Genomic DNA, 24,032 nt, shown 5'->3' with positions numbered 1-24,032 from the left:
TCCCCCAGCAGAGATTTGGGGGCTCCTCTCTGCCCCCCCAGGTCCAGGTTGATGTTGGTGAAAGGTTTTGGCTTCATTCAGCCCCCCCCAGCAGAGAGTTTAGGGCTCCTCTCTGCCCCCCCAAGCCCAGATCCATGCTGGTGAAGGAGTGTGGCTTCATTCAGCACCCCCCCAGCAGAGATTTGGGGTTCCTCTCAGGCCCCCCAAGCCCAGCTCCATGCTGGTGAAGGAGTTTGGTTTCATTCAGCCCCCCCCAGCAGAGATTTGGGGGGGCTCCTCTCTGCCTCCCCCACTCCAACTCCAGGCTGCTGTGGGTGACGGCTTTGTCTTTATTCCGCACCATCCAACCCCCCTCCTGCCAGGCAAGCCCCAGCCACGCTCCCAGCAGCCCAGGGCTGGGCCTGGGAGGGGGCTGGGCAGCAGGAGCAGCCCCTGTGCCCCCTCCCCCCGGGGGTCTCCAGGCTGGGGGGGGGGAGGGGAGGGGGTCAGAAGGAGACTCCCATCAGGTTCACCGGGCGCCCCCCGTAGCGCTTGGAGAGGTCAGCCTCGATCTGCAGGGCAGAGCCAAGGAGGGGCAGGGGGTGGTGGTGAGGGGGAGAGGGGGGAGAGCAGAAGGTGGGGGGGACACCCCCATCCCCCCCGTGCCCTCTCCCTTCCTCCCTCCCTCACCAGCCTCTGCAGCTCCTTGGTCTTCTGCAGCAGGCGGTCGAGCTTGGGCTCCAGGGCAGCCTGCTCGGCCAGGGCCTCCTCCCCCTTCTGCCTCATCAGCTCCTTCTTGGCCAGCAGCAGCTCTGCCTGCCTCAGCTTCTGCCCCAGCAGCTCGCTCACACGGTCCACATACCTGCTTGGGGGGAGGGACAAGACAGGCTCCCTGTCACCCCCACCCCCTCCCCAGGCTGCCACCCCCAGCCCAGGACACCTCCCTGCTGCAGGTCAGCTCCTCTCCTCCAGGGACAGGCTGAGGGAGCTGGGTGGTGCAGGCTGGAGAGGAGAAGGCTCCCAGGAGACCTTCTGGTGGCCTTCCAGGATCTGCAGAGGGCTCCAAGAAAGCTGGGGAGGGGCTTCTGAGGGGGTCAGGGAGGGATAGGACTGGGGGGGATGGAGCAGAACTAGCAGTGGGGAGATTCAGATTGGTTGTGAGGAAGAAGTTGTTCCCCAGGAGGGTGGTGAGAGCCTGGCCCAGGCTGCCCAGGGAGGTGGTGGAAGCCTCCTGCCTGGAGGTGTTTGCAGCCAGGCTGGAGGTGGCTGTGAGCAACCTGCTGTGGTGTGAGGTGTCCCTGCCCATGGCAGGGGGGGTTGGAAGTGGCTGAGCCTTGAGGTCCCTTCCAGCCCTGACACTGCTGTGAGGGCAAGGTCCTGCAGTGCAGGAGGAGTAACCTCCAGCAGCAGCAGAGCTGAGAGGGTGAGGGGCTGGGAGGCAGCTCCACAGAGAAGGGTCCTGGGAGTGCTGGGGGGGGGACAGCAAGGTGCCCAGGAGCCAGCAAGGTGCCCTCGTGGCCAAGAAGGCCAAGGGGCTCCTGGGGGGCAGGGAGAAGAGTGTGGCCAGCAGGTTCTCCTCCCCCTCCAGTGTGCCCTAAGTCCACATCTGGAAGAAGGGCTCAGGCTGTGGGCTCCCCACCTCACGAGGGGCAGGGAACTCCTGGAGGGAGGCTGCAGGGATGCAGAGCCCTGGAGCAGAGCTTCCAACCCCCCCTGGGCCATTGTGCTGCTGGGCAAGCTGCTGGGGGGGCCCTGCTGGGAGCCCGGGGGGGGGTTAGGGTTAGCTGCAGAGGTCCCTTCCAGCCCCCACCCCAGCTCAGGGATCTCCTCCTGCTCCCACTCTATGCCCACGGCGCGGTGCCCCCCAGCCCAGCCCAGCCCAGCCCAGCCCTGAGCAGCCCAAGGGAGGACCTGGGGGAAGCAAGGATCATGAAGAGGTGCTGCATGCTCTGGGTGCAGAGCTGGCCCAGCAGAGCCCTGGTGGTGGCCAGCATGGTGCTGATGTGGGCACTGCTCTGGCCCTGCAGCACGGCAGGGGCCAGCTGGAACTGGCTGACGGCCACGATGTCTGCCTCCTCCTGCAGCTCCACCAGGTGCTGGCACAGGAACAGCTCCAGCTGCGGGGGGACAGGGCAGAGGGGAGGCCCTGGGAGTGCCATCCCCGGGGGGGGGCAGGCTGGCAGAGCTGCTTGGCAGGCAGCCGGCCCCTGGCACCCACCTCCATCAGCTCGTCGATGAACTGGCCGCGGGTCGGGGCGTGCTCCAGCAGCGTCAGGGCATCGGCGCCACAGGCCACCCCCTCGGGCACTGCGGGTGGGAGGGGGCAGGGAAAGGACGCTCACAGCTCACAGAGTCTGGGCACAACCCCAGCCCCACCCCCAGCCCCAGCAGGCTGCTCAGCACCACCCCCCTGGCGTCCTGCAGGGGGGTTCTGTCCGCCCAAGCAGCCGGGGGGAGCCTGCCCGGCGCTGTGCTGCCCTTCTGCTGTGCCCAGCAGGGGCCCCAGGGCCACTGCAGGCAGGGAGGAGGCAGGGAGGGTGCTGCCTGCCACCCTTTGGGACCCCCCTTGTGTCCCTTTGCAGCCATGCTCACCCTCAGTGCCAGCCTCCAGCACTGTGATCTGTACCTCCGGGCTGTCCCCATCTCCCCAGTCAATGCCATCTCCCTGCTGCAGAGGAAAGCTCACTCCCTGAGATGGGGGTGCCTGGGACACCCCCAGGGGCCCAGCCTGGCTCTGGAGCAGGGCCAGCCCCCATGGGGGTGCCTGGGACACCCCCAGGGGCCCAGCCTGGCTCTGCAGCAGGGCCAGCCCCCATGGGGGTGCCTGGGACGCCCCCAGGTGCCCAGCCTGGCTCTGGAGCAGGGCCAGCCCCCATGGGGGTGCCTGGGACACCCCCCAGGTGCCCAGCCTGGCTCTGGAGCAGGGCCAGCCCCCATGGGGGTGCCTGGGACGCCCCCAGGTGCCCAGCCTGGCTCTGGAGCAGGGCCAGCCCCCATGGGGGTGCCTGGGATGCCCCCAGGTGCCCAGCCTGGCTCTGGAGCAGGGCCAGCCCCCATGGGGGTGCCTGGGATGCCCCCAGGTGCCCAGCCTGGCTCTGGAGCAGGGCCAGCCCCCATGGGGGTGCCTGGGATGCCCCCAGGTGCCCAGCCTGGCTCTGGAGCAGGGCCAGCCCCCATGGGGGTGCCTGGGACACCCCCCAGGGGCCCAGCCTGGCTCTGGAGCAGGGCCAGCCCCCCAGAAGCCCACAGCCAGGGGTCCCCCACCTGGGGCTCAGGCTCTGCTGTGATCCCCCAGTCGATCTCCTCGCTCTGGGCTGCCCCACTGGCAGTGCCACCTTCACCCCCCTGGGCTGGCTGCAGGGTAAAGTCTCCCCAGTCAATCTGTGGGGAGAAGGACCAAAGAGACCTCCTGAAGCCCTGGGGTGGGGGACACACACACACACAAACAGCCTGACCCCAACCAAACAGAGGGGCAGAAGCAGAGGGGGGCATTACCAGCCCCTGCCCCAGGGCTTGGCATTGCCCCCAGGACATGGAAGTGGGGGGCAGGGGGAGCCAGGACCTGGCCAGGACCTACTGTGTCCTCCTTGGGCTGCTCTGGCACCACCTCCTCCTGCACCTGAGGCCTCTCCACCCTCAGGGGCTGCAGCCCTGTCCTCCACTCGTAGACAGTTGTGTTGCCCTTCCTCCCCACGTGGCGCAGCATGGGCACCACCACCTCTGTGGAGCTGGCAGCCACCCCCAGGCACATCACTGCCAGGTGGAAGGGCTGGCACCTCCCCTCCCTGCCCCCCCAGCAGCAGCAACAACCCAGCACCCCCCAAACCTCCCCAGCCCCCCAGCTGTGGGGAGGGGGTTTGGTTTGCTGCCTGTGTGCCCCCACGCCCACCTCTCACACACGAACTCCACACAGGCCTGGTACAGCTCAATGGCCTCAGAGAGGGCACTGGCTCCTGCTCCCACGGCAGCCAGCAGGGAGGGCAGGTCCTGCACCAAGGCCAGCAGCTCCTGGCGCACGTTCTGGCCCTGGGCACACAGCAGGGGCATGGCAGGGAGGGCAGGGAGTGCAGCCCCGGGGTGGGGGCTGCAGCCTCTGCTTGCACTGAGACACAGGCAGGAAGGGAGACACAAAGGGTTGTGGAGTGACCTTACAGACCCCCCCCCCGACCCCCCCCCCCAGCTTCTCCCACCTGGAAGGTGGCACAGGGAGGGCAGCAGGCCAGAGGCACAGAGCTGCTGGGCTTGGGGAAGCCTTCTGAGCTCACCCAGGCCAAGAGCAACCCCCCAGCACCACACCACACCCCCTGGGCCTGTCCCCAGCCCCCCTCAGCAAAAGCCTCTCGCAGCCTCCCTGCAGGATCCCTTCAGGCCCTGGCAGGCAGCTGGGGGGCGGGGAGGGAGAGGTGCTGGGGGGAGGGAGAGGTGCTGGGGGGAGGGAGAGGTGCTGGGGGGAGGGAGAGGTGCTCCGAGGAGGGGAGGGAGAGGTGCTCCGAGGAGGGGAGGGAGAGGTGCTCCGAGGAGGGGAGGGAGAGGTGCTCCGAGGAGGGGAGGGGAGGCGCTCAGAGAGAGGAAGGTGCTGGGGGCGGGGAGGGGGTTGGGGGCAGGGAGTGGGAGGCATTGGGGGCAGGGAGGGGAAGTGCTCTGAGGAGGGGAAGGGAGATGCTCTGAGGGAGGGAGGTGCTGGGGGCGGGGAGGGGAGGCGTTAGGGGCGGGGAGATGCTCTGAGGGGGGCAGGGGAGATGCTCTGAGGGGGGCAGGGGAGATGCTCTGAGGGGGGCAGGGGAGATGTTGGGGGCGGGGAGGGGAGGCGTTGGGGGCCGGGAGGGGAGGGGAGATGCTCTGAGGAGGGGAAGGCATTGGGGGCGAGGAAGGGAGGTGCTCTAGGGCAGGGAGGGGGAGGCGTTGGGGGCAGGGAGGGGAGGTGTTCTGAGGGAGGGAGGGGAGGGGAGGCGCTCTGATGAGGGGAGGGGAGGGGCTCTGAGGGGGGGAGGGGAAATGCTCTGAGGGGGGGAAGGCATTGGGGGCGGGGAGGGGAAGCGCTCTGAGGAGGGGAGGGGAGGCGCTCTGAGGGAGGGAGGTGCTGGGGGCAGGGAGGGGAGGCGAAGTGCTCTGAGGAGGGGAGGGGAAGTGCTCTGAGGAGGGGAGGGGAAGTGCTCTGAGGAGGGGAGGGGAAGTGCTCTGAGGAGGGGAGGGGAGGGGAAGTGCTCTGAGGAGGGGAGGGGAGGGGAAGTGCTCTGAGGAGGGGAGGGGAGGGGAAGTGCTCTGAGGCGGGGAGGGGAAGGCGCTCTGAGGAGGGGAGGGGAGGCGCTGGGGGGCAGGCACTCTGAGGAGGGGAGGGGAAGGCGCTCTGAGGAGGGGAGGGGCGGCACGGCCCCGGGCGGGGGCCGAGGGGTGGGGGCAGACTCACAGCGATGCCATACTGGCGGCAGGAGCCCAGGAAGCGCTCCCGCAGCTGGGCCGCCCGCAGCTGGCACTCCTCCTGGCGCCGGCAGCAGTCCTGCTGGGCCTGCTGGCACCTGCTCAGCTGCCTCCTCAGCGAGGGGATCTCGTAGCTGATGCTGCGCACCAGCAGGCTGGAGAGCTCGGCTGGGGGGTGGGGGGCAGGGGGTGCTGGGAGCCTGTGCCAGCCCCCAGCCCGGCGCCCCCACCCCAGGGCGTCCTAACCCCCAGCAGCTCAGCAGAGCACAGGGCAGGCTGGAAGGGACCTCTGGAGCTTCCCCCAGTCCAAGCCCACTCCTGAAGCAGGGCCCCCTCCCCCCAGCAGCTTGCCCAGCAGCACAGTGCCCAGGGGGGGTTGGAAGCTCTCCACAAGCTCTCTGGGCAGCCTGCTCCAGGGCTCTGCATCCCTGCAGCCTCCCTCCAGGAGTTCCCTGCCCCTCGTGAGGTGGGGAGCCCACAGCCTGAGCCCTTCTTCCAGATGTGGACTTAGGGCACACTGGAGGGGGAGGAGAACCTGCTGGCCACACTCTTCTCCCTGCCCCCCCAGGAGCCCCTTGGCCTTCTTGGCCACGAGGGCACCTTGCTGGCTCCTGGGCACCTTGCTGTCCCTCCCCAGCACTCCCAGGACCCTTCTCTGTGAAGCTCTGCACAACCTCTCTGGGCAGCCTGCTCCAGGCCTCCAGCACCCTCACACCAAACAGCTTTCTCCTCCTGATCAAATGGAACCTCCTGGCCTCCACTTTGTGCCCCTTGTGCTGTCCCTGGGCACCCCTGAGCAGAGCCTGCCCCCAGCCTCTTGCCCCCCAGCCTTTAGCTCTTGCTGAGCACTGCTCAGCTCCCCTCTGGGGCTGCTCTGCTCCAGGCTCCACAGCCCCAGGGGCTCTCAGCAAGATGTTGCAGTCCCTTCATCATCCTCATAGCCTCTGCTGGGACACTCTCCACCCTTCTCTCTCTGGAACTGGGGAGCCCAGAGCTGGGCTTAGCTGGGGAGCTGAGCTGAGCTGGCCACCCTTTGCCTGTCCACCTCAACCCCACCCCACTTTGGAGACACAAAGCCACCCACTGACACCTGCCCAGGGCTCTCCAGAGCTTGCCCACAGCCAGAGCTGCCTTACCCAGGTAGGTGTTCTCCTTCTCATAGAGGGCTACAATCTCCTGCCAGTCCTGAGGAAGGAGCAGAGGGTTAAGAGTGGGGAGGGGGCTGCAGAAGATGCCAGCCCCCCACCTGCTGCACCTCCCCCCCCAGCCCCACCTCACCTTCATGCGCTGGGATGAGTAACGTCCAAAGAGGTTCTTGGTGGAGGCCTCAGTGCCTTTGAGGATCTCCACAATCCTCAGGCAGTGGAAGTAGTGCAGGTCTGCAGTGGAGGGAGGGGATGTGGTCAGCAGGAGGGCTGCTGGGGACAACCTTCTCCCCATCTGCTCCTCAGCCAGGGGGATAGTTGGCACAACCAAAACCTCAGGCTCCCAGTGCAACGCCCACCCCCACCATGCCCCAGCCCCCCTGGGGTTTCCCAGCCCCCCTGGGGTGTCCCAGCCCCCCTGGGGTGTCCCAGCCCCCAGCTCCACTCACAAGCCCCTGCCAGCAGCTGCTTGATCTCCTCGTTCTCCGGCATGTCCTGGATGGCCACATTGATCTTCTCACGGATGGCCAGCACCTGGCTCTGCCATTTCAGGTTGCAGTGCCTCCTGTCCACCAGCCAGTCTGAGAGGCAGGGGGGAAGGAGGGAAACTGGGGGGTCAGCTGGGAGAAGGACCCAGGAGGGGGTCGCCCCAGCCTGGGCTGCTCTGTGATGCCAGATGGAGGCGGGGAGCAAAGCCCTGGTGGCCAAGCTCGCCCTGAGTCCTGTCCCCACTGAGCAAAGGGATGAAAGCCCAGGTCCCGCCCCAGGGCTGGAGGGGAAGGAGAGGGACGTGGAGGTGAGGGGGTCACCTCCCTGCTGCGTGCTGGGACAACCCAACACGACCCCCAGCACTGGGCTCCTAGGCTGCCACGTGGCCAGGTGACAAAACCTCCCGGGGCAGAAGGACACGCGTGACGGGGGCCACCTTCCCTCCGTGGAGTCACCCTGCTGGGGGCCGGGTCAGACGTGCCGTACCCAGGAGCTTGCTGGTCTGGATGTCGATGGGCACATTCTGGTAGTCCTGGGGAGAGACCTGTGGGGAGTGCAGGGATGGAGGGGCACGGCGGAGCCCAACCGGGGGCAGGAGCCGCCTTACTGCGGCGCCCGGGTCCAGTCGGTGCCCGCTCCCTGCTCCTCCCGCCCAGCCTCCGTCCCTTCCCCGCTCCCCCTGCCCGGACACGACCTGGTCTCGCTCCTCCAAGCTGCGATCTCAACCCCCGGCCCCTACCTGCATCCCTGCCGCGGCCGCCTCTCCTCTTCCGCCTTCTCCCGCCCCGCCCCACCTCAGCCAATACCCTGCCTCAGCTCCCGCACCTTATCCAATCAAAACGCCCTCAGCCCAACAAGCCCCGCCTTCCCACAAATCAGAAGCTAGCAGCGTAGAGGCAGAGCCACGTGCCGGGGTTTCGGTTGGCTGGGAGGAGGTAGGGGGCGGAGACAGCGCTCACCAATCGGAACGGGCCTTGGGGGAAATACGGTGGGGGCTGCGATGTACGCATGCGCAGTGAGGCAGAGCGCGGGGCGCGCCGGCAGGGGTCCCCGGGGGGGTTTCGCGGTCCCATCACCGCCGATGCCCCAGCATGGAGCCAGCAGCCTCCCCCCGCCCAGCGATACTCAGCACCCCTGAGACGATCCCGGGGCCCCCAGGGATCCTTGCGAGGCTCCCAAGCAGCCCTCAGATCCTATGAGGATCCCCAGTTGCCCCCAGACGTATCTCTGGGTACCCCAGCACGAAGCCAGGAGTCCCCTGGAATCCTCAGCCACTGCTAAGGGATTCTCAGGTCCCTTGGGGGATTGCTGGGAGGACCCCAAGCAGAACCGATAGTCTTTGGTGGTCCCCAGATACTCACAGAACAGATCTCTCATCCCTCTTGGATCACCGGGTTACCCCATCGCAGAGTCAGAAGCCCCCTCTCGTCCTCACCTGCTCCCAGAGGGGTTCCCAGATCGTTTGGGAACTGATGGATGCCCCAGCATTGACCCAGGCTCACCCCGGTGTCCCCAGCCACCCCAAAGCACCCCAGCCGGGATCCCATATCCCTTGGGGATGCCCACTCGCCCGCAGAGCAGATCCCAGATCTCTCTGGGATCCCCAGCACGGAGCCAGGATCCCGCGGGGATCTCCCTTCTGGGAGCAGCCTCTCTGGGTCGCCTTGGGGAGGGCAGCTGCCGCCAACACCCAGGAACGTCGTGGCCGCGGGGGCACCGATCGGTGCCACCCATCCCCGAGCCAACACGTCCCCGTGGGACACGTCCTGGCGTGAGGGCGAGACGGTGTCTGTCCCGTGTGCCTCCCAGCGCCACCGTGTCCCCAGGCTGCCCGTGACCGAGAGCGGGGCGGCGGCAGCGTGGGGACGAGCCCGGCGCGGGCCGGCAGGTGCCCGCGGGGCAGCAGGAGCCAGCGGGGAGAAGCGGGAGCAGGAACCGGTCTGGCAGCCCCACCACGCCAGCCGCTGGTTTCGGTTAGAGCCGCCGAAAGCCACCGGAGCCACGTTCCCCCCGGCTGCCCTTAACTCCTGGCTGCCCAAACGCGTGCCCTGTGCCAGCGCCCGCTGCCCACCCTGCCCTCCAGCCCGACGGGACGGACGGGCACCGAACCGGGGGCCCGGTGCCGCGGTCGGTGTCATCACCCCGCAGCCCGTCGCGGCCCGGTGGCCGCGGTTGGGGCTCAGCCCCGGGTTCCCCCCTCGTCATGAATATTCAGGCGAGCCCTGGCCCGGCCCCGCTGTTTGCTCAGGCGAGGAGGGGTTTGCGGAGGGTTCACCTTGACGGCAGGGAGCGAACCGGGCAGCCGCAGGTAGACGGCACCTGCCCGCGCACGGCAGCCACCCCGGCGCCCCCGGGACGACCACCCCCACACCCCGGGCTGGGCGGCCGCAGCGGAGGCGTGGGAGGTGAAGGTACACGGAGGGGGTGTCCGTGGTGGGGAGTGGGACGTGGCAAGTCCCTTTTGGCAGCTCGGTGGCACGGCGTGGCACGGCACGGCTGTGGTTTGGTGATGGGCGCCGAGAGGGCAGGTGGGGACATGGTTTTGAGGGTGGGGGACACGGCAAACCTGCCCAGGGGTCACCAGCTATCCTCCCTAAGGGGGTTGGCACCAGTCTTGGTGGTCTTGTCGTGTTCCCCACCCCCCCGCCCCGGCACCCAAAAGCAATGCCAGAGGCACCGTCCAGGAAGAGCTGGGCAGAGCTTGGTCACGGCTGAGTGGTGTGGGAATATGGAGCTGGCTCTCGGGACATGGAGCTCGCTCCCGGGATGGGGACAAGGTGCTGGGAATCCCCTCCCTGCTGGCTGCCAGGGAAATGTTTGGTTCCAGCACCCAGGAGTCGCCTTCCCTGTCCCTGCCCTGGAGCCACGCTCGGTACCGAAGCCTTCCCGGAGCTTTCCCAAGCAGTGGTGGGTCCCCCACGACGTTCCCGAAGGGACAGGCAAGAGGAAAACCCCAGCCTCGGGGTGCAGCGGGCATTGACACCTTGGTCAGGACCTCGACACCTCCCTGGCTCCCACCTGCTTCCCAGTTCCTGTTTCTGTTTGCTTACCGGGCTCCCTCCCTGCCCTGCTGCATGCAGCTAACGCGGCAGCTCCTGGCAGCGCCCGCAGCCTTTCCCTGGGGCTCAGCAATCCTGATGTCACCCCAAGTGTCCCCTCGGGGTCCTCCTGCCCCGGCACCCCCGCCCCGTGCAGGTCCTCCACGAACATCCCAGCAGAGACGGTGGAAGGACTCCCGGAGCCACCCTTGGCAAACACATCACCGAGCCCGCGTCCCTTGTCCCCGTTGGCAGGGGGATGGCAGGACTTAGGGGGACTGAGGGACCCCCTCCCGAAGTTATTCTGACCCCCACCTCTATTTCAGGGGCTGGTGGCGATGGCCGACAGCCACGGCTGGTGGAAATTGACCTTCCTGCGGAAGCGCCGCTCGGTGCCCCCGGTGCTGTACGAGAGCCCCGACGGCCCCGCGGCCGCCGGCGGGGAGAGCCAGGAGGGGGCGGGTGAGGAGGGGCCGCCAGGCTTCACGGCCCGCCTGGAGAAGATCGTGGACAAGAGCACCAAGGGCAAACACGTCAAGGTCTCCAACTCGGGGCGCTTCAAGGAGAAGAAGAAAGTGAGGGCGACCCTGGCTGACAATCCCAACCTCTGTGCTGCCGGGGAGAGGGAGGAGAAATGACACACCACCACCACCCCCCCCGGCTGTCACCCTCTGGCCACCACCACTGGCTGCCCAGCCCACCTTGGCTCTGCCCCTCCTGGGGACGCTGGACCATGGAGCTTCAGGAGGAGAATGGACTCAGACTGGAGCTTATTCGAGGGAGAAGCAAAGACTCTGTTTAATTGCAGCCATCCCTCCCCGCCCCGGGCTTGCAGCCCCCCAGGGGCAGAGGGAGGATTGTCCCTTTCACTCCCCCACGGGCAGCAGGAGCCCCCCGAGGCTGACTGGTTCTGTACTGGGACGAGGATGCTCAACCCACCTTAGCTGCTTGCCACAGGCCGCTGGAGCTCATCGTCCACCCAGCTCTGCCCTGAGCACCACGGCCCCGATCCTAGCCCCCACCGTGGGAAGGGAGGCTTGGGAGAGACCCCCAGCCCGTGCGGCTGCTTGGCACCACGTCCTCAGCAGCGCTCACCCTCAGACCAGGGGGTGCGACGCTTCCCTGCCCCGAGGGAACAACCCTGCAGGGCTGCGGAGGGCTCCAGGCTCCCCAGCAGCTGCCCTGATCCCACTCACGTCCAGGAATCGCTCCTGGAGCAGGGAAAAAAATCAACCACGGAGCGCAGCGCCGGAGCCGATTCCAGGGGAAGCCACCGCGGCCGATCTGGGAGCTCCAGGATTTGTTGGGACTGTTGGAAGCTGAGCCTCCATCAGCCCTCCCCACCGCTGATAATTAACTGTTGTTAATAAACCAGGTCTGGAATCAACAGCAGCTCGGGGGGAGGGGGGGAGAGCTCAGTGGAGCCTCCAGCCCCAGCTGAAGGGCTGTGGATCCCTCCTGGGGGGATCCTTCCGGGACCGGTGCCGGCCACCAGCCACGCCAAGAGTCCCCAAGCCCGCGGAGGCGGTGGGGGACACGCAGGGGGTGGCCACCACCAGCGCTGGCAGCCCCGGGGGTGCCCTCCCTGTGGGGCAGGGTGCGGCTGTGCCTCGAGTCAACAGCAGCAGCCACTTCCCGGCTGTGACAAAAGCGGGACGGTGCCAAGCGCCGGAGTCCAACCCCCTGCTCCCTGGCACAAACGCTGTGCCAGGGCTGCCTCCCCCACCACCACCACGGCCCCCGCCCTCGGCTCTGTTTGCTCTGCTGGCTCACAGGCTGCTCTTTGTCCCGGGCTGGCAGCGCCGGATGGATCCTGCCTGGCAGGGAAGGGAGGGAGAGAGTGGGGAGGAGGAGAGGTCAGCTGGTGCCAGTCGGCTCGTTGATGCCCACGGTGGTGGTACCTGGGCTCCCATGTGGGAAGGGGAGGAGGGACCAGGGAGGAGGAGAGGTCAGCTGGTGCCAATCGGCTCGTTGATGCCCACGGTGGTGGTACCTGGGCTCCCACCGTGCTCCAAATGCCAGGACGGGTGAGAGCCCCATCAGAGCAGACCATGGTGGGCTAATTTATGCCCATTCTGGTAGTACCCAGCCTCCTGTCATGTTCTTGATGCCAGGGTGGGTGGGAGACCTGGCTGTATGGTGCTGCTAGCCCCAGCAAAGCCCCCTCCAAGCTGCCCCCTCCTTCCATCCCCCCTCAAAGCAATGCCAGAAGCCTCCTGTCCCACCCCATGGGCACCAAGGGCACCCAGCGAGCCTGCAAGAGTGGCACAAGGTGTGTGCCACCCCCCCAGGGCCACCCAGCCCAGCTCCCCTCATCCCAGTGCCACCCTCCCCTCCCTCTGCCACCCACCGCAGGGCTTTGCCAGGCCTGGCAGAGCTGGGAACCCACCCGGGGAGCCCTCAGCGTGCTGGGGCAGGATCCTGCCCCAGGATCCAGCAACTGCCAGAGCAAAGACAAGAGCCAGGGAGGGCAAAGGTTATCAGGGACTGGTTTCACTGCCCAGGGCAGCGAGGGTTGCCAGCCACCCTCTGCCAGGGCCGCCCCAGCTGGCACCCCTTGGCCCCACACCGGTAAACATTAACCCAGACCCACTGTGCCCATCAGGGTTTATTGCATCCATGCAGGGACAGGCAGCTGCAAGGGGATGGGGAGGGAGGGAGGGGGGAGAGGGGGTGCTGTGCCACCTCCCACTCAAAAGGAGCAGGGTGAGGGTTAGGGATGCCAGAGCCCCCGGGGGGGGTGGTGCTGGTGGCAACAGGCAAAGCCAGCCACGAACACTGGTGGCACAAACACTGGAGGCACAAAAGCTGCAGGGAAACAAATTCTTGCACAGAGTGGTGGTGGCAAAGCCACAGCTGAAGGAGGTCTGCCCCGGGGGGTGTGTGTGGGGGGGGCCATGCTGCATGGCTCAGGCCAAAACCCAGGGCAGGAGAGGTGGCAGCGGCAGGGCACAGCCAAGGGTAAGGGGAGGGGGGGGGCTGGCTGGCTGGGGGCTTTCTTGGTCCTTCCATTATCATCACCATGATTAATTAACCACCAGCAGCACTGGGAGAGGTCACAAAGAAGCCAAGGGACTCAGGGCCCCCCACCTGCTGCTCTCACCCACCCCAGGGAGAAGCCAAAAGGGGCTGAGGGCCTTTGGGGGCCAAAGCTCAGCGCCCAGCGCCCAGGGGAGAGCAGAGCCAGGCCGGCCCCGCTCCCGGGGGGCGAGGGGGGCACGAGGGGCACGCTCTGGTGGCACAGGAGCTGCTCCTGAGTGGGTGAAGGAGGCCAGAGGCAGCGGTGGCCTCAGGGGGCGAGGCGCTGGAAGATCCAATCCCCCTCCCCCCGGTGGGTCATGGCCCCCAGGGGGGCTGAGCTGTCCCGCAGGCGGCGGAAGACGATGCGGTCGTGCAGGCGGTTGGTTTGGCCCTGCCAGAACTCCACCACCTCTGGCTGCAGGATGTATCCCCCCCTGGCAGAGGAAACATCAAGCTTTAGAGGGGGTGGGGAGGGGTGGGGGGGCGCTGGGGGGAGGTCCCACGGCCCCCCAGGGACTCACCAGTACGCCGGCTTGGGCACCGTGCTCTCCCGGTACTGCTCCTCCAGCTCCGCGTTCTTCTTCCTCAGGTACTTGGGGAGGGGGCAAAGGGGATGGTGGGCAGTGAGGGGGCAGCCAGGGCAGCCCCAGGGGCCTCACAAATGCAGGCTGGGTGAGGAGTGACTGCAGAGCAGCCTTGAGGAGAAGGGCTTGGGGGTGGCAGTGGATGGAAAGCTCAGCACGAAGGGGAAGTGCTCGCTGGCAGCCCAGCAGGCAGCCAGGGGCTGAGCTGCAGCCAGGGCAGGGAGAGAGCAGCACAGGGAGGGGATTCTGCCCCTCTGCTCTGCTCTGCTCTGCTCAGCCCCCACCTGCAGCACTGCCTCCAGCTCTGGGGCCCCCAGCATGAAAAGGACCTGGAGCTGCTGGAGTGGCTCCAGAGGAGGCCACAGAGATGATCAGAGGGTGGGAGAGCCTTCCCTGTGGGGACAGGCTGGGAGAGTTGGGGCAGCTGAGCCTGGAGGAGGCTCCAGGGAGACCTCAGAGCAGCCTTCCAGTGCCTGAAGGGCTCCAGGACAGCTGGGGAGGGACTGCAGACAAGGGCTGAGAGTGCCAGGACAAGGGGGAATGGCTTCGAGCTGGGAGAGGGGAGACTGAGAGTGGAGAGGAGGAAGGAATTCTTGCCAGTGAGGGTGGGGAGGGCCTGGCACAGGCTGCCCAGGGGAGGCTGTGGCTGCCTCCTGCCTGGAGGTGCTCAGGGCCAGGCTGGATGAGGCCCTGGGCACCTCGTGGGAGGTGTCCCTGCCCCTGGCAGAGGTGCTGGAACCGGCTGAGCTCGGAGCTCCCTTCCTGCCTCCCGCCCCGTGCGGCTCTGTGGGTGTGCTGGGCTCACCTCCCTGTCTGGAATGATGCTGCTCTGCCTGCTGACCACGGCCCCGATCTGGCTGCTCCTGGGGCGGGAGTGGAAGTAGCGCTCCGCCTCCTCCTCCGGCAGGCGCCGCACCGAGCCCTCCACCCGCACCTGGGCCAGGCCCCCCCGCGGCTCGGGAGGGCTCCAGGCAAGGAGCACCCCCACCCCCCCGCGACCCCCCCCCCACAGCATGGCCACAGCTCGGCCTGTCTCATCCTGGGATCCATCCCAGCGGGACCCCCAGGCAGTATGACCCCCCCCAGGCAGAGTGGGACCACCCCCCCTAGCCAGAGTGGGACCCCCCAGGCAGAGTGGGACCCCCAGGCAGAGTGGCACCCCCCCAGCCAAATGTGTGGGACCCCCCAGGCAAGAATGGGACACCCCCCAGCCAAATGTGTGGGACCTCCCAGGCAAGAGTGGGACCCCCCCCAGTCAAATGTGTGGGAGCCCCAGCCAGAGTGGGACCCCACCCCAGGCAGAGGGACCTCCCCCCCCAGCTGGAGTGTGACCTCAGCCAAAGGGTGACCCCAGCCAAAGGGTGACCCCCAGCCAGATGCATGACCCACAACCAAATGCATGACCCCCCCCAGCCAAGTGTGACCCCCCCACACCCAAATGTGTGACCTCCACCACCCCTGCCCCAGGAGCTGCTGGGCACCATGCTGAAGGTCCAGCCCTGCTCCCTGTGCTTCCTCTGCTCCCCCCCTGCTCCCCCCACGTCCCTGAGGGACCTCAGCTCACCTGCCTGTTAAGGGGCTCCCAGTAAAAGACGAGAGAAGCGAAGGGGTTTGTGTCCTGGGGAGGGGAGAGCGAGCTGTCAGCAGCCCAGCACTGCCCCCAGCTTAGAGACAACTCCCCCCCAGCCCCCCACTCTCTGTGCACCCACAGCAGGTTTGCAGATGGCACCAAGCTGAGCGGGGTGGGTGATGTGCCTGCAGGGTGGGATCCACCCAGGAGGACCTGGACCCACAACAGCTTCGTGAGGTTCAACAAAGCCATTGCCAAGCCAAGCCCCAAGCACAGGGTGGGGGTGAAAGGCTGGGGGCTTGGGGTGCTGAGGGGGTGAGAATCACAGAGCTGATAGAACCAGAGAGCTGTCAGGGTTGGAAGGGACCCCAAGGCTCAGCCAGCTCCAACCCCCCTGCCACGGGCAGGGACACCTCACACCACAGCAGGTTGCTCACAGCCACCTCCAGCCTGGCTGCAAACACCTCCAGGCAGGAGGCTTCCTTCCAGCACCTCCCTGGGCAACCCGTGGGCAGGAAGCTGGACAGGAGCTGGTACTGAGTGCTGCCAGCCCAGAGCCAGCCCTGTCCTGGGCTGAGCCCCAGCAGGGTGGGCAGCAGGGGCTGGGAGGGGATTCTGCCCCTCTGCTGGGCTCTGCTCAGACCTCCCCCGCAGCGCTGGGGCAGCTCTGGAGCCCTCAGCACAGCCACAGGCAGGGACCTGGTGGAGCGGGGCCAGAGGAAGCCACAGCAGGAGGAGGAGGAGGAGGCTGGAAAGTTGCCGTCCCCCGACCAGGGACCACCCCCAGGACCCCCCGGCCGCAGCCCTCACCAGCTCCTTCCCCTTCCGGCTCTCGTGGTTGGTGAAGAAGCGAAAGCCATCAGGCCCAAAGCCCTTCAGCAGCACCATGCGGGCCGAGGGCTTCCCGTCCCTGCGGCGGCAGAGGGGAGGCCATGACAGGGAGGGGGTCATAGGCACCCCCCGCCCCCCCCCTCCCCCTCCCGTGGCATCCCCCCAACAGCCTCACCGGGTGCAGGTGGCCAAGCACATGGCGTTGGCCTCCCCAATGTCCGGGCAGCCCACAGCATCCTTGAACCAGACCTCGAACTGCTGGATGGGGTCACGGGAGGCCAGGTGCTGCTCCTCGAAGGCCTAGGGACACGGGGTGGGGATAGGGGGGCGCGGTAAGGGGGGGCGGGCACCCCGGCGTCTGGGCACACAGCGGGCACCGGTGGGGGTCGGACCTGACTCGAGGGCACAGGGGACAAGGCTACCCCAGCCCTAGGGGTGCAGAAGGTGCAAGGAGGGTTGGGGATACAGCCGGGGGGAAGGGGAAGGGGGGCGGTCAAGCCAAGTCTTTGGGACACTCTGGGGGAGGTCACCCCAAAAGCTGGGGCACAGCCAGCACGAGAAGGGGACCGCCCTGGTTCCAGGGTCAAGGGGAGAGTCCCCTGGGGACAAGGTGGGGAGGTCACCCCCGTTCCAGGGGCTAAAGGCAGCATGAGGAGGAGGAGAGCCAGCGCAGGTGCAGGGTCCCGACCAGCGCAGGTGCAGGGTCCCAGCCAGCGCAGGTGCAGGGTCCCGACCAGCGCAGGTGCAGGGTCCCAGCCAGCGCAGGTGCAGGGTCCCGACCAGGGCAGGTGCAGGGTCCCGACCAGGGCAGGTGCAGGGTCCCGACCAGCACCGCGAGCGGTCCTGGGGACACCCTGCGCAGGGTCATCCCACTTCCAGTGTCCCCACCGGCACGATGAGGTCCTTGGGGGGCATCCTGAAGGGCCCTTCCGGGGCCAGGAGAGTTGTCCCCACGCCCGCCCCAATCCCATCACCCCCTCCCCACCTCCTCGTCCCCCAGGTAGCTCTTCCGCAGCGGCCCCAGGTCCATCCCGGCGCAGCCGACGGTAGCCGAGCGGGGCCAACCCGCGCGGTACCCCAGGTCTGCGCCACGGCCGCTGCCCCGCCCCCAGGGGCGTGACCAAATCTAACCACGCCTTTCTCTCGTCCCCATCCCGGCCAATAGGAAAGGGGCAAGCCCCCCTCCGCAGGAACGGCGTGAGCCAATTGGAGGGGGCGAAGGGGGCGGGAGGCGGGAACCCGGAAGTGGTGCAGGGAGTGAGGAGGCGCATGGAGGGGCCCTTAAAGGTACAGAGACCCCCCCCAGGGCGGGGGGCGAGCGGCCCCAGGCGCCGGGACGGGGCCGGAGGTGGTCGGGGATAGGGAGAGGGGACGCTGAGGGGTGAGGGAATGGGGGACAGGCTGAGGAGATGGGGAAACAGTGCAGGGATGGTGGAGGGGGACATGGAAGTGGGAAGGGGTTTGGGGACGTCGGGGAGAAGGGAGCTGGGAGCAGGATGTTTGGGCCTGGGGGGGCACTGTGGGATGGTGACAACAGACAGGGGCTGGGAAATGGGAGCCAGGGGTAGGCAGGACGTGGGGCTGGGGGATAGTGGGAACAGGCAGGGCCCTGGTGCCGGAGAGGTGACATTGCAGGGATGAAGGGAGGGGAGCATGGGGTGGGCAGGGGGCACAGGAGGCTGCTGGGGAGCCACCCCACGTCCCCTCGTCAGGTCCCCTCCAAGCAGGCTCGGGGTCCGGGGGCCGCTGTGCCCTGACCCTGGCACCAATGGCCGACGGCGGGGCCGAGCCTTGGAACGAGGACAAGCACCCAGAGGACCCCACAGCCCCCCAGCCCCCCACAACCAGCCCGGGCCACGGCAGGTATGGGGCGGGAACAGGTGCCGGTGCCGGTGGCACCCTCCCGCCCTCAAACCGAGGAGAGGGCTGCGACCCCCGAGGGCCAGCGCCGAGCCTCTTCCCTTGCCGCCACCAGGACCCCGCAGCGCCCCGAGGACACCTCCGCCAGGAAGAGACCTCGGCTGTGCCCGGGCACCCCCCCGGAGAGCCCGCGGGTGCCAGGGGGTGCCAGGGCAGGCTGGGGGCCGCGGGCAGGCAGGGTGACAGGGCTGTACGCCCGGCTGCTGCGGGAGCTGGAGGCAGAGGTGGCCGAGCTGCAGCGGGCGCTGGCGGCCCGGGACGAAGCCGTCCTGCACCGGGACCGCCGCATCCGGCAGCTGGAGCTGGAGAACCGGCAGCTGCGGAGCCACGTCCGGAGCCTGGAGGAGGAGAACGATCTGCTGTCCTCCGGGGACGGGCAGGGGGCGGCCGTGACCACCGCTCCCGCTGCTGCCACCGCTCCCGCTGCTGCCGCCAGGACCTTGCTGACTTCGGGCAGCGGCTGCCTCGGTGAGGACAGGAGGGCAGGGGGGCAGCTGGGAGCCCCAGCCATGGGCACGCAGGGGGGCAGCTGGGAGCCCCAGCCATGGGCACCCAGGGGGGCAGCTGGTGCCCCAGCCATGGGCACCCAGGGGGGCAGCTGGGAGCCCCAGCCATGGGCACGCAGGGGGGCAGCTGGGAGCCCCAGCCATGGGCACCCAGGGTGGCAGCTGGGAGCCCCAGCCATGGGCACCCAGGGGGGCAGCTGGGAGCCCCAGCCATGAGGACCCAGTTTATGGGGTGGCACTGGGACAGAAGAGGGCAAATAGGGCCAGAGGGATGGAAGGGGACAGGGATAGAAGAGGCTGGATGAGGACAGAGGGATGGAAAGGGACAGGGTCAAGCAGGTGGCACTGGGGCAGAAGAGGCTGGAGGAGGACAGAGGCTTGGGCCACGGAGAGGCCAGCAGGGCTGCAGGGGCCAGAGGGGAGCTGCCAGGCCCTCCTGTGCCCAGGGACAGGATCTGTCCCACAGCTGAGCCCCCTCCTTGTCCCCACAGGTGTCAGTGACAGCAACATTCAGTTCCTCAAAGGCCTCTTGGGGCTGCTGGAGAGTGACAGCACAGCTCAGGTGGGTGCTGCTCCCACGGGCTGGGGGGGGGGTTGGGGACAGCAGTGTCCCCCAGCAGTGCTGGGGCTGGCAGGACAGCACTGCCCTGCCCTGCCCCTGCCCTGCCCCTGCCCTGCCCTGCCCAGCCTGCTCTGTCCCCACAGGTTGGGGGGCTCCAGCCCTTCTCTGCTGCCAGCCCTGGGGAGCAGGGCTGTGCCCCAGCCGACGTCCCCAGGAGTCCCCTGGCCTGGCAGCTGCGGGCAGGGCTGCCTGCTGGCTTCCCCCCGCCCCTGGGCACTGAGGAGAGGGCTGGCAGCCCGACCCTGCTCACCAACAGCAGCTGCCTCTGGGAGGAGAGCGTTGGGGACACGCTGCCCGATGGCACCCCGCTCTGGGCATCGCCCATCGAGGTGGGTGCTGCTTGGGGGGGGCAGCAAAGCTCCTGGGGGCCCACCCGAGATCCAGCTGAGGCTCCTGGGGTGCTAGTAAGGACCTGGGGTGCCCCTGGAGACCTGGGGTCCCACCAGAGCTCCTGGGGGTCCCAGCAGGGACCTAGGGTCCTGCCAAAGCTCCTGGGGTCCCACCAAGGCTCCTGGGGTCCCAGCAGGGACCTAAGCTCCCACCCAAGCTCCTGGGGTCCCACCAAGGCTCCTGGGGTCCCAGCAGGGACCTAAGCTTCCACCCAAGCTCCTGGGGTCCCACCAAGGCTCCTGGGGTCCCACCCAAGCTCCTGGGGTCCCAGCAGGGACCTAAGCTCCCACCCAAGCTCCTGGGGTCCCACCAAGGACCTAAGCTCCCACCAAGCTCCTGGGGTCCCAGCAGGGACCTAAGCTCCCACCCAAGCTCCTGGGGTCCCACCAAGGACCTAAGCTCCCACCAAGGTTCCTGGGGTCCCAGCAGGGACCTAAGCTCCCACCCAAGCCCCTGGGGTCCCACCAAGGCTCCTGGGGTCCCACCAAGGCTCCTGGGGTCCCACCAAGGCTCCTGGGCTGCCGCTGGTCACAGGGCTGTGGTTGGAACAGAGTGGATCAAGGAAGGAGGCTCCTTCAGGACCTGGGACAGGTGGCCCAGGAGGGTGCCCAAGGCAGGGAGGAGCTCAGGAGACCCCGAAGGGGCCTGGGGGCAGGAGGGAGCTCCCCAGCGCCCCCCCCAGGCCCCCGCCAAGAGCTGCGCCTCTCGCCGCAGGAGAACGGGAGACCCAAACTGGAGCTGGTGCCCAACTCGGGGGTCTACATCACCCACCCCCAGCTGGATGACCTCTCCCAGGTGTCCACTGAGAAGCCCAAGCTGATGACCAGGCGCCTGCTGGGTTACTTCTTCTCCCGGGAGACGCTGGCGCGCTCCTCGGCCGCGGGGCAGCGCACTGCCCACAACAACCCCAGCATGGAGCGGCCCCTGCGCCTGCCCGTGCCCGTGGTCACTGCCATCAAAGGTGGGCCGCGGGGGGGGGGTGCCAGGGGGTGGGAGAGCACCAGGGAGGGCTGCCAGGGGGCAGGGGGGCACCAGGGAGGGCTGCCAGGGGGTGGTGAGGCACCAGGGAGGGCTGCCAGGGGGTGGTGAGGCACCAGGGAGGGCTGTAAGGGGGTAGGAGGGCACCAGGGAGGGCTGTAAGGGGGTAGGAGGGCACCAGGGAGGGCTGCCAGGGGGTGGTAAGGCACCAGGGAGGGCTGCCAGGGGGGTGGGAGAGCACCAGAGTGGGCTGCCAGGGGGTGGTAAGGCACCAGGGAGGGCTGCCAGGCAGCAGGAGAGCAGCAAGGAGAGCTGCCAGGAACCGGGAAGGGCTGCCAGGGGGCAGGAGGGCACCAGGGAGGGCTGCCAGGGGGCGGGAGAGCACCAGGGAGGGCTGCCAGGCACCAGGGAGGGCTGCTGGGGGGGTGGTAAGGCACCAGGGAGGGCTGCCAGGGGGGTAGGAGGGCACCAGGGAGGGCTGCAAGGGGGTGGGAGAGCACCAGGGAGGGCTGCGAGGCACCAGGGAGGGCTGCCAGGGGGTGGTAAGGCACCAGGGAGGGCTGCCAGGGGGGTAGGAGGGCACCAGGGAGGGCTGCAAGGGGGTGGTGAGGCATGAGAGAAGGCTGCCAGGCAGCAGGAGGGCAGCAAGGAGAGCTGCCAGGCACCAGGAAGGGCTGCCAGAGGGCAGGAGGGCACCAGGGAGGGCTGCCAGGGGGGTGGGAGAGCACCAGAGTGGGCTGCCAGGGTGGTGGGAGGGCTGCCAGGGGGGTGGGAGAGCACCAGAGTGGGCTGCCAGGGGGTGGTAAGGCACCAAAGAGGGCTGTAAGGGGGCAAGAGGGCACCAGGGAGGGCTGTAAGGGGGTGGTGGGGCATGAGAGAAGGCTGCCAGGCAGCAGGAGGGCAGCAAGGAGAGCTGCCAGGCACCAGGGAGGGCTGCCAGGGGGGCGGGAGGGCACCAGGGAGGGCTGCCAGGGGGCAGGGGGGGCACCAGGGAGGGCTGCCAGGGGGGCACTTGGCCTCTCAGCTTTAGTGCATGGACCTGAGGATCTCAAAGGGCTCTTCTGGCCTCAACAGTTCAGTGCCACTGTGGGGGGGTCAGGAGAGGTCCTGGTGCCATGGTGGTCACTCGGGGGGGCAGGCAGGGTCCTGGTGCCATGGTGGTCACTGGGGGGGGGTCAGGAAGGGTCCTGGTGCCATGGTGGTCACTGGGGGGGGGGTCAGGAGAGGTCCTGGTGCCATGGTGGTCACTGGGGGGGGGGTCAGGAAGGGGCCTGGTGCCATGGTGGTCACTGGGGGGGGGGGTCAGGAGAGGTCCTGGTGCCATGGTGGTCACTGGGGGGGGGGTCAGGAAGGGGCCTGGTGCCATGGTGGCCACAGGGTCAGCTGGTGCTGGGGCTGGGTGCCCCTCTGCCCCCCCAGAGTACGTCACCAAGATGTGTGGCCGTGGCTGCAACTTCAACGCCGTCATCAACAGCAAGTGCGGCACCTCCCGGCGGGCTGTCAGGAAGAGGGTGGTGAAGATGGAGTGAGCTGAGCCCCCACAGCATGGCCACAGCCCTTGGGCCACAGGGTAGGGACAAGCCCAGAGCCTGGAGGAGCTCTCCAGTGCTGCAGCCTGGCAGAAGGGAGGAGGAAGGCCCCAGCAGGGCTGGGAGGATCATCCCCATCCTCCCCCCCGGGGAGCAGAGCCCTTGGGCAGGCGTCCTGCAGGGGCAGGACAGGAGCCAGGGAGCTGCCAGTGGCCTGGGGGCAGTGTTGTGGTGCCAGAGGGGCAGAGCTGCTCCCTCACACACAGCCACAGAAGGGTAGGGGCTGGAAGGGACCCTCTGGAGAGCAGCCAGCCCAAGCCCCCTGCCCAGGGAAGGTCACTCAGGAGCACATCCAGGGGGGGTTGGAAGCTCTCTCCAGCACCTCCCTGGGCAGCCTGCTCCAGGCCTCCAGCAGCCTCCAGCTCAGGAAGTTCCTCCTCATGTTCAGGTGGAGCTTCTCCTGGGCCACTTTGTGCCCACTGCCAACAGCCTGGCCCTAGCCTCCTGCCCCCCACCCTTGAGGTATTGATCAGCATTGATCAGGTCCCTGCCCCAGGCTGCTCTTCTCCACGCTCAGCCTCTCCTCCCCTCAGAGCTGTTCCAGTCCCTCACCACAGCCCCCCCCAGCAGGTCACAGCCCCCAGCAGCTCAGGGCTTCCAGCTCCAGCAGACCACAGCCCAGGGCCTGTTCTTTCCTCTCCCTTCCAGCAATTTGCCATCATTTGGACTCCTGGCAAGAAAGGTTTGGTGGCCAGTGGGGAGGCTTAGGTTGGAGGTTGGACTCTTCCAACCCACACAGCACAGAGGCCATGGAGCAGCTGGAGCAGGTCCAGCTGAAGATGAGCCAAGCACCTCTGCTGTGGGGAGAGGCTGGGAGAGTGGAGGTTGGTCAGCCTGGAGAAGAGGAGGCTCCAGGGAGACCTCAGAGCAGCCTTCCAGTCCCTGGGAAGGGGCTCCAGGAGAGCTGGGGAGGGACTTTGGGACAAGGGCTTGGGAGGGCCAGGCCCAGGGGCAATGGTTGGAAATGAGAGCAGAGCAGATGTGAGGAACAAGGTCTGCAGCAGGAGGCTGCTGCCACACTGCCACAGGTCGCCCAGGGAGGGGGTTGAGATCCTCCAGGGGAGGCTCAAAAGGCTCTGAGCAACCTGCTCTAGGGCAGGACTTCCCTGCTGGCTGCAGGGGAGGGGTTGGGAGTTGGTCTGGGTGGATCCCTTCCAACCCAAACCACTGCAGGATTCTCTCCCCTCCCATTTCCCTTCCTGCCCAAGAAGGCCCCCAGCAACCTCCCCTCCTTCCCCACTGCTTCCAGCACCACCACTCAGGAGAGGAAAGGACCCTTTGGGGGGGTGGAGGAGTGGTGGTGGTGGAGGGGGGGCAGCCTCTGCCCTGGGTTTGCCTTTGGCTAACTGAACTTTGTTTGAAGCAAGGAGAAGCTCCCAGCAAGGAGAAGCTCCCAGCAAGGGAAACCTCTCCCCCAAAAGGTTCCAAAGCAGCTCCAGGGCAGCAAAAAACCCCCAAAGCTGTCAAAGAGAGAAACCCAGGGAAGCCAAAACCTTGTGGGGAGGGAGGGGAAGTTAACAACTAAATCATCATCATCATTAATACTAATTAAAGGGGGGGAGGGGGATCCCAAACCCTCAAAGTGGATTTACTTTAAAAGCCCCAAAAGAGACAATAAACAAAAGAGACCAAAGCCAAGGCAGGAGGTTTTGCTTGGAGTTGTTTCTTTTTCCTCTTCTCCTTTTCTTTTAACCATGTAAAGTAAACCACAAAAAGCAATAGAATCTATGGTACAATGTACACTATACACAGGGGGAGGAGGAGGAGGAGGAGGAGGAGGAGGGAGGGCAGCACAGGGAGGAGGGAGAAGGGGAGGGGGGGGGAAAAAAAGTCCCTAAAAAGAAAAGGAAATGGAAATTCCAGGGGCTGGGGGAGAGGGAGAAGGCAGCTGAGAGGCATAGGGAAGGGTTTTGGGAGAGAAGTAAGCAGAGAGAGGGGAAAGAAGTCTTGGT

At 67.3% G+C, this 24,032-nt stretch overlaps 4 protein-coding genes across 5 annotated transcripts; 2 read left to right on the top strand and 2 right to left on the bottom strand.

The window, feature by feature from the left end:
• Positions 1-309: 309 nt before the first annotated feature.
• On the bottom strand, positions 310-7,826 carry CDK5RAP3 (CDK5 regulatory subunit associated protein 3). The gene is made up of 14 exons (XM_068166306.1): positions 7,771-7,826; positions 7,518-7,575; positions 6,992-7,123; positions 6,676-6,776; positions 6,534-6,582; positions 5,387-5,565; positions 3,869-4,005; positions 3,557-3,707; positions 3,244-3,360; positions 2,572-2,647; positions 2,198-2,286; positions 1,891-2,096; positions 670-841; positions 310-551 (listed from the first exon to the last, which is right to left on the bottom strand). The coding sequence occupies exons 1-14, from the start codon at positions 7,774-7,776 to the stop codon at positions 486-488; spliced, it is 1,539 nt and encodes a 512-aa protein (XP_068022407.1). The 5' UTR covers positions 7,777-7,826; the 3' UTR covers positions 310-485.
• Positions 7,827-9,286: 1,460 nt separating this feature from the next.
• Positions 9,287-11,456, top strand: PRR15L (proline rich 15 like). Its single transcript, XM_068166307.1, has 2 exons — positions 9,287-9,442; positions 10,396-11,456. The coding sequence occupies exon 2, from the start codon at positions 10,408-10,410 to the stop codon at positions 10,705-10,707; it is 300 nt and encodes a 99-aa protein (XP_068022408.1). The 5' UTR covers positions 9,287-9,442; positions 10,396-10,407; the 3' UTR covers positions 10,708-11,456.
• Positions 11,457-12,659: 1,203 nt separating this feature from the next.
• On the bottom strand, positions 12,660-17,168 carry PNPO (pyridoxamine 5'-phosphate oxidase). 2 transcript variants are annotated; one of them, XM_068166330.1, is made up of 7 exons: positions 17,061-17,168; positions 16,251-16,375; positions 16,055-16,154; positions 15,239-15,292; positions 14,480-14,537; positions 13,612-13,682; positions 12,660-13,524 (listed from the first exon to the last, which is right to left on the bottom strand). In XM_068166330.1, exons 1-7 carry the CDS (start codon positions 17,103-17,105, stop codon positions 13,126-13,128), a joined length of 852 nt encoding a protein of 283 aa, XP_068022431.1. In that variant the 5' UTR covers positions 17,106-17,168; the 3' UTR covers positions 12,660-13,125. The 2 variants fall into 2 exon arrangements, with proteins under 2 accessions (XP_068022431.1, XP_068022432.1); XM_068166331.1 differs by having other exon boundaries at positions 13,267-13,524; positions 14,480-14,608.
• Positions 17,169-17,301: 133 nt separating this feature from the next.
• LOC137455530 (uncharacterized) lies at positions 17,302-23,826 on the top strand. Its single transcript, XM_068166472.1, has 7 exons — positions 17,302-17,362; positions 17,788-17,938; positions 18,051-18,463; positions 18,993-19,063; positions 19,207-19,452; positions 20,228-20,474; positions 21,911-23,826. The coding sequence occupies exons 2-7, from the start codon at positions 17,844-17,846 to the stop codon at positions 22,018-22,020; spliced, it is 1,182 nt and encodes a 393-aa protein (XP_068022573.1). The 5' UTR covers positions 17,302-17,362; positions 17,788-17,843; the 3' UTR covers positions 22,021-23,826.
• Positions 23,827-24,032: the final 206 nt, after the last annotated feature.

Source organism: Melanerpes formicivorus, unplaced genomic scaffold (assembly GCF_026170545.1).
Source record: "Melanerpes formicivorus ecotype bairdi unplaced genomic scaffold, bMelFor1.0.p_v2 SCAF_100, whole genome shotgun sequence".
Classification (NCBI taxonomy): Eukaryota; Metazoa; Chordata; class Aves; order Piciformes; family Picidae; genus Melanerpes; species Melanerpes formicivorus.
Note: the sequence above shows the minus strand (reverse complement) of the source record. Positions and strands in the feature narration are given on the sequence as shown.

Excerpts from the sequence above, each read along its gene's own strand:
- LOC137455530 (XM_068166472.1), top strand. The coding sequence starts at position 17,844 with ATGGCCGACGGCGGGGCCGAGCCTTGGAACGAGGACAAGCACCCAGAG. Across the intron at positions 19,064-19,206 it reads AGAGTGACAGCACAGCTCAG|GTTGGGGGGCTCCAGCCCTT; the intron begins GTGGGTGCTGCT and ends CTGTCCCCACAG. Across the intron at positions 19,453-20,227 it reads TCTGGGCATCGCCCATCGAG|GAGAACGGGAGACCCAAACT; the intron begins GTGGGTGCTGCT and ends CTCTCGCCGCAG.
- PRR15L (XM_068166307.1), top strand. The coding sequence starts at position 10,408 with ATGGCCGACAGCCACGGCTGGTGGAAATTGACCTTCCTGCGGAAGCGC.
- PNPO (XM_068166330.1), bottom strand. The coding sequence starts at position 17,105 with ATGGACCTGGGGCCGCTGCGGAAGAGCTACCTGGGGGACGAGGAG. Across the intron at positions 16,155-16,250 it reads TGCTTGGCCACCTGCACCCG|GGACGGGAAGCCCTCGGCCC; the intron begins GTGAGGCTGTTG and ends CTGCCGCCGCAG. Across the intron at positions 13,525-13,611 it reads GTGCCCAAGCCGGCGTACTG|GGGGGGATACATCCTGCAGC; the intron begins GTGAGTCCCTGG and ends TTCCTCTGCCAG.
- CDK5RAP3 (XM_068166306.1), bottom strand. Across the intron at positions 7,124-7,517 it reads CCAGACCAGCAAGCTCCTGG|ACTGGCTGGTGGACAGGAGG; the intron begins GTACGGCACGTC and ends CCTGCCTCTCAG. Across the intron at positions 3,361-3,556 it reads AGCAGCCCAAGGAGGACACA|ATTGACTGGGGAGACTTTAC; the intron begins GTAGGTCCTGGC and ends TTCTCCCCACAG.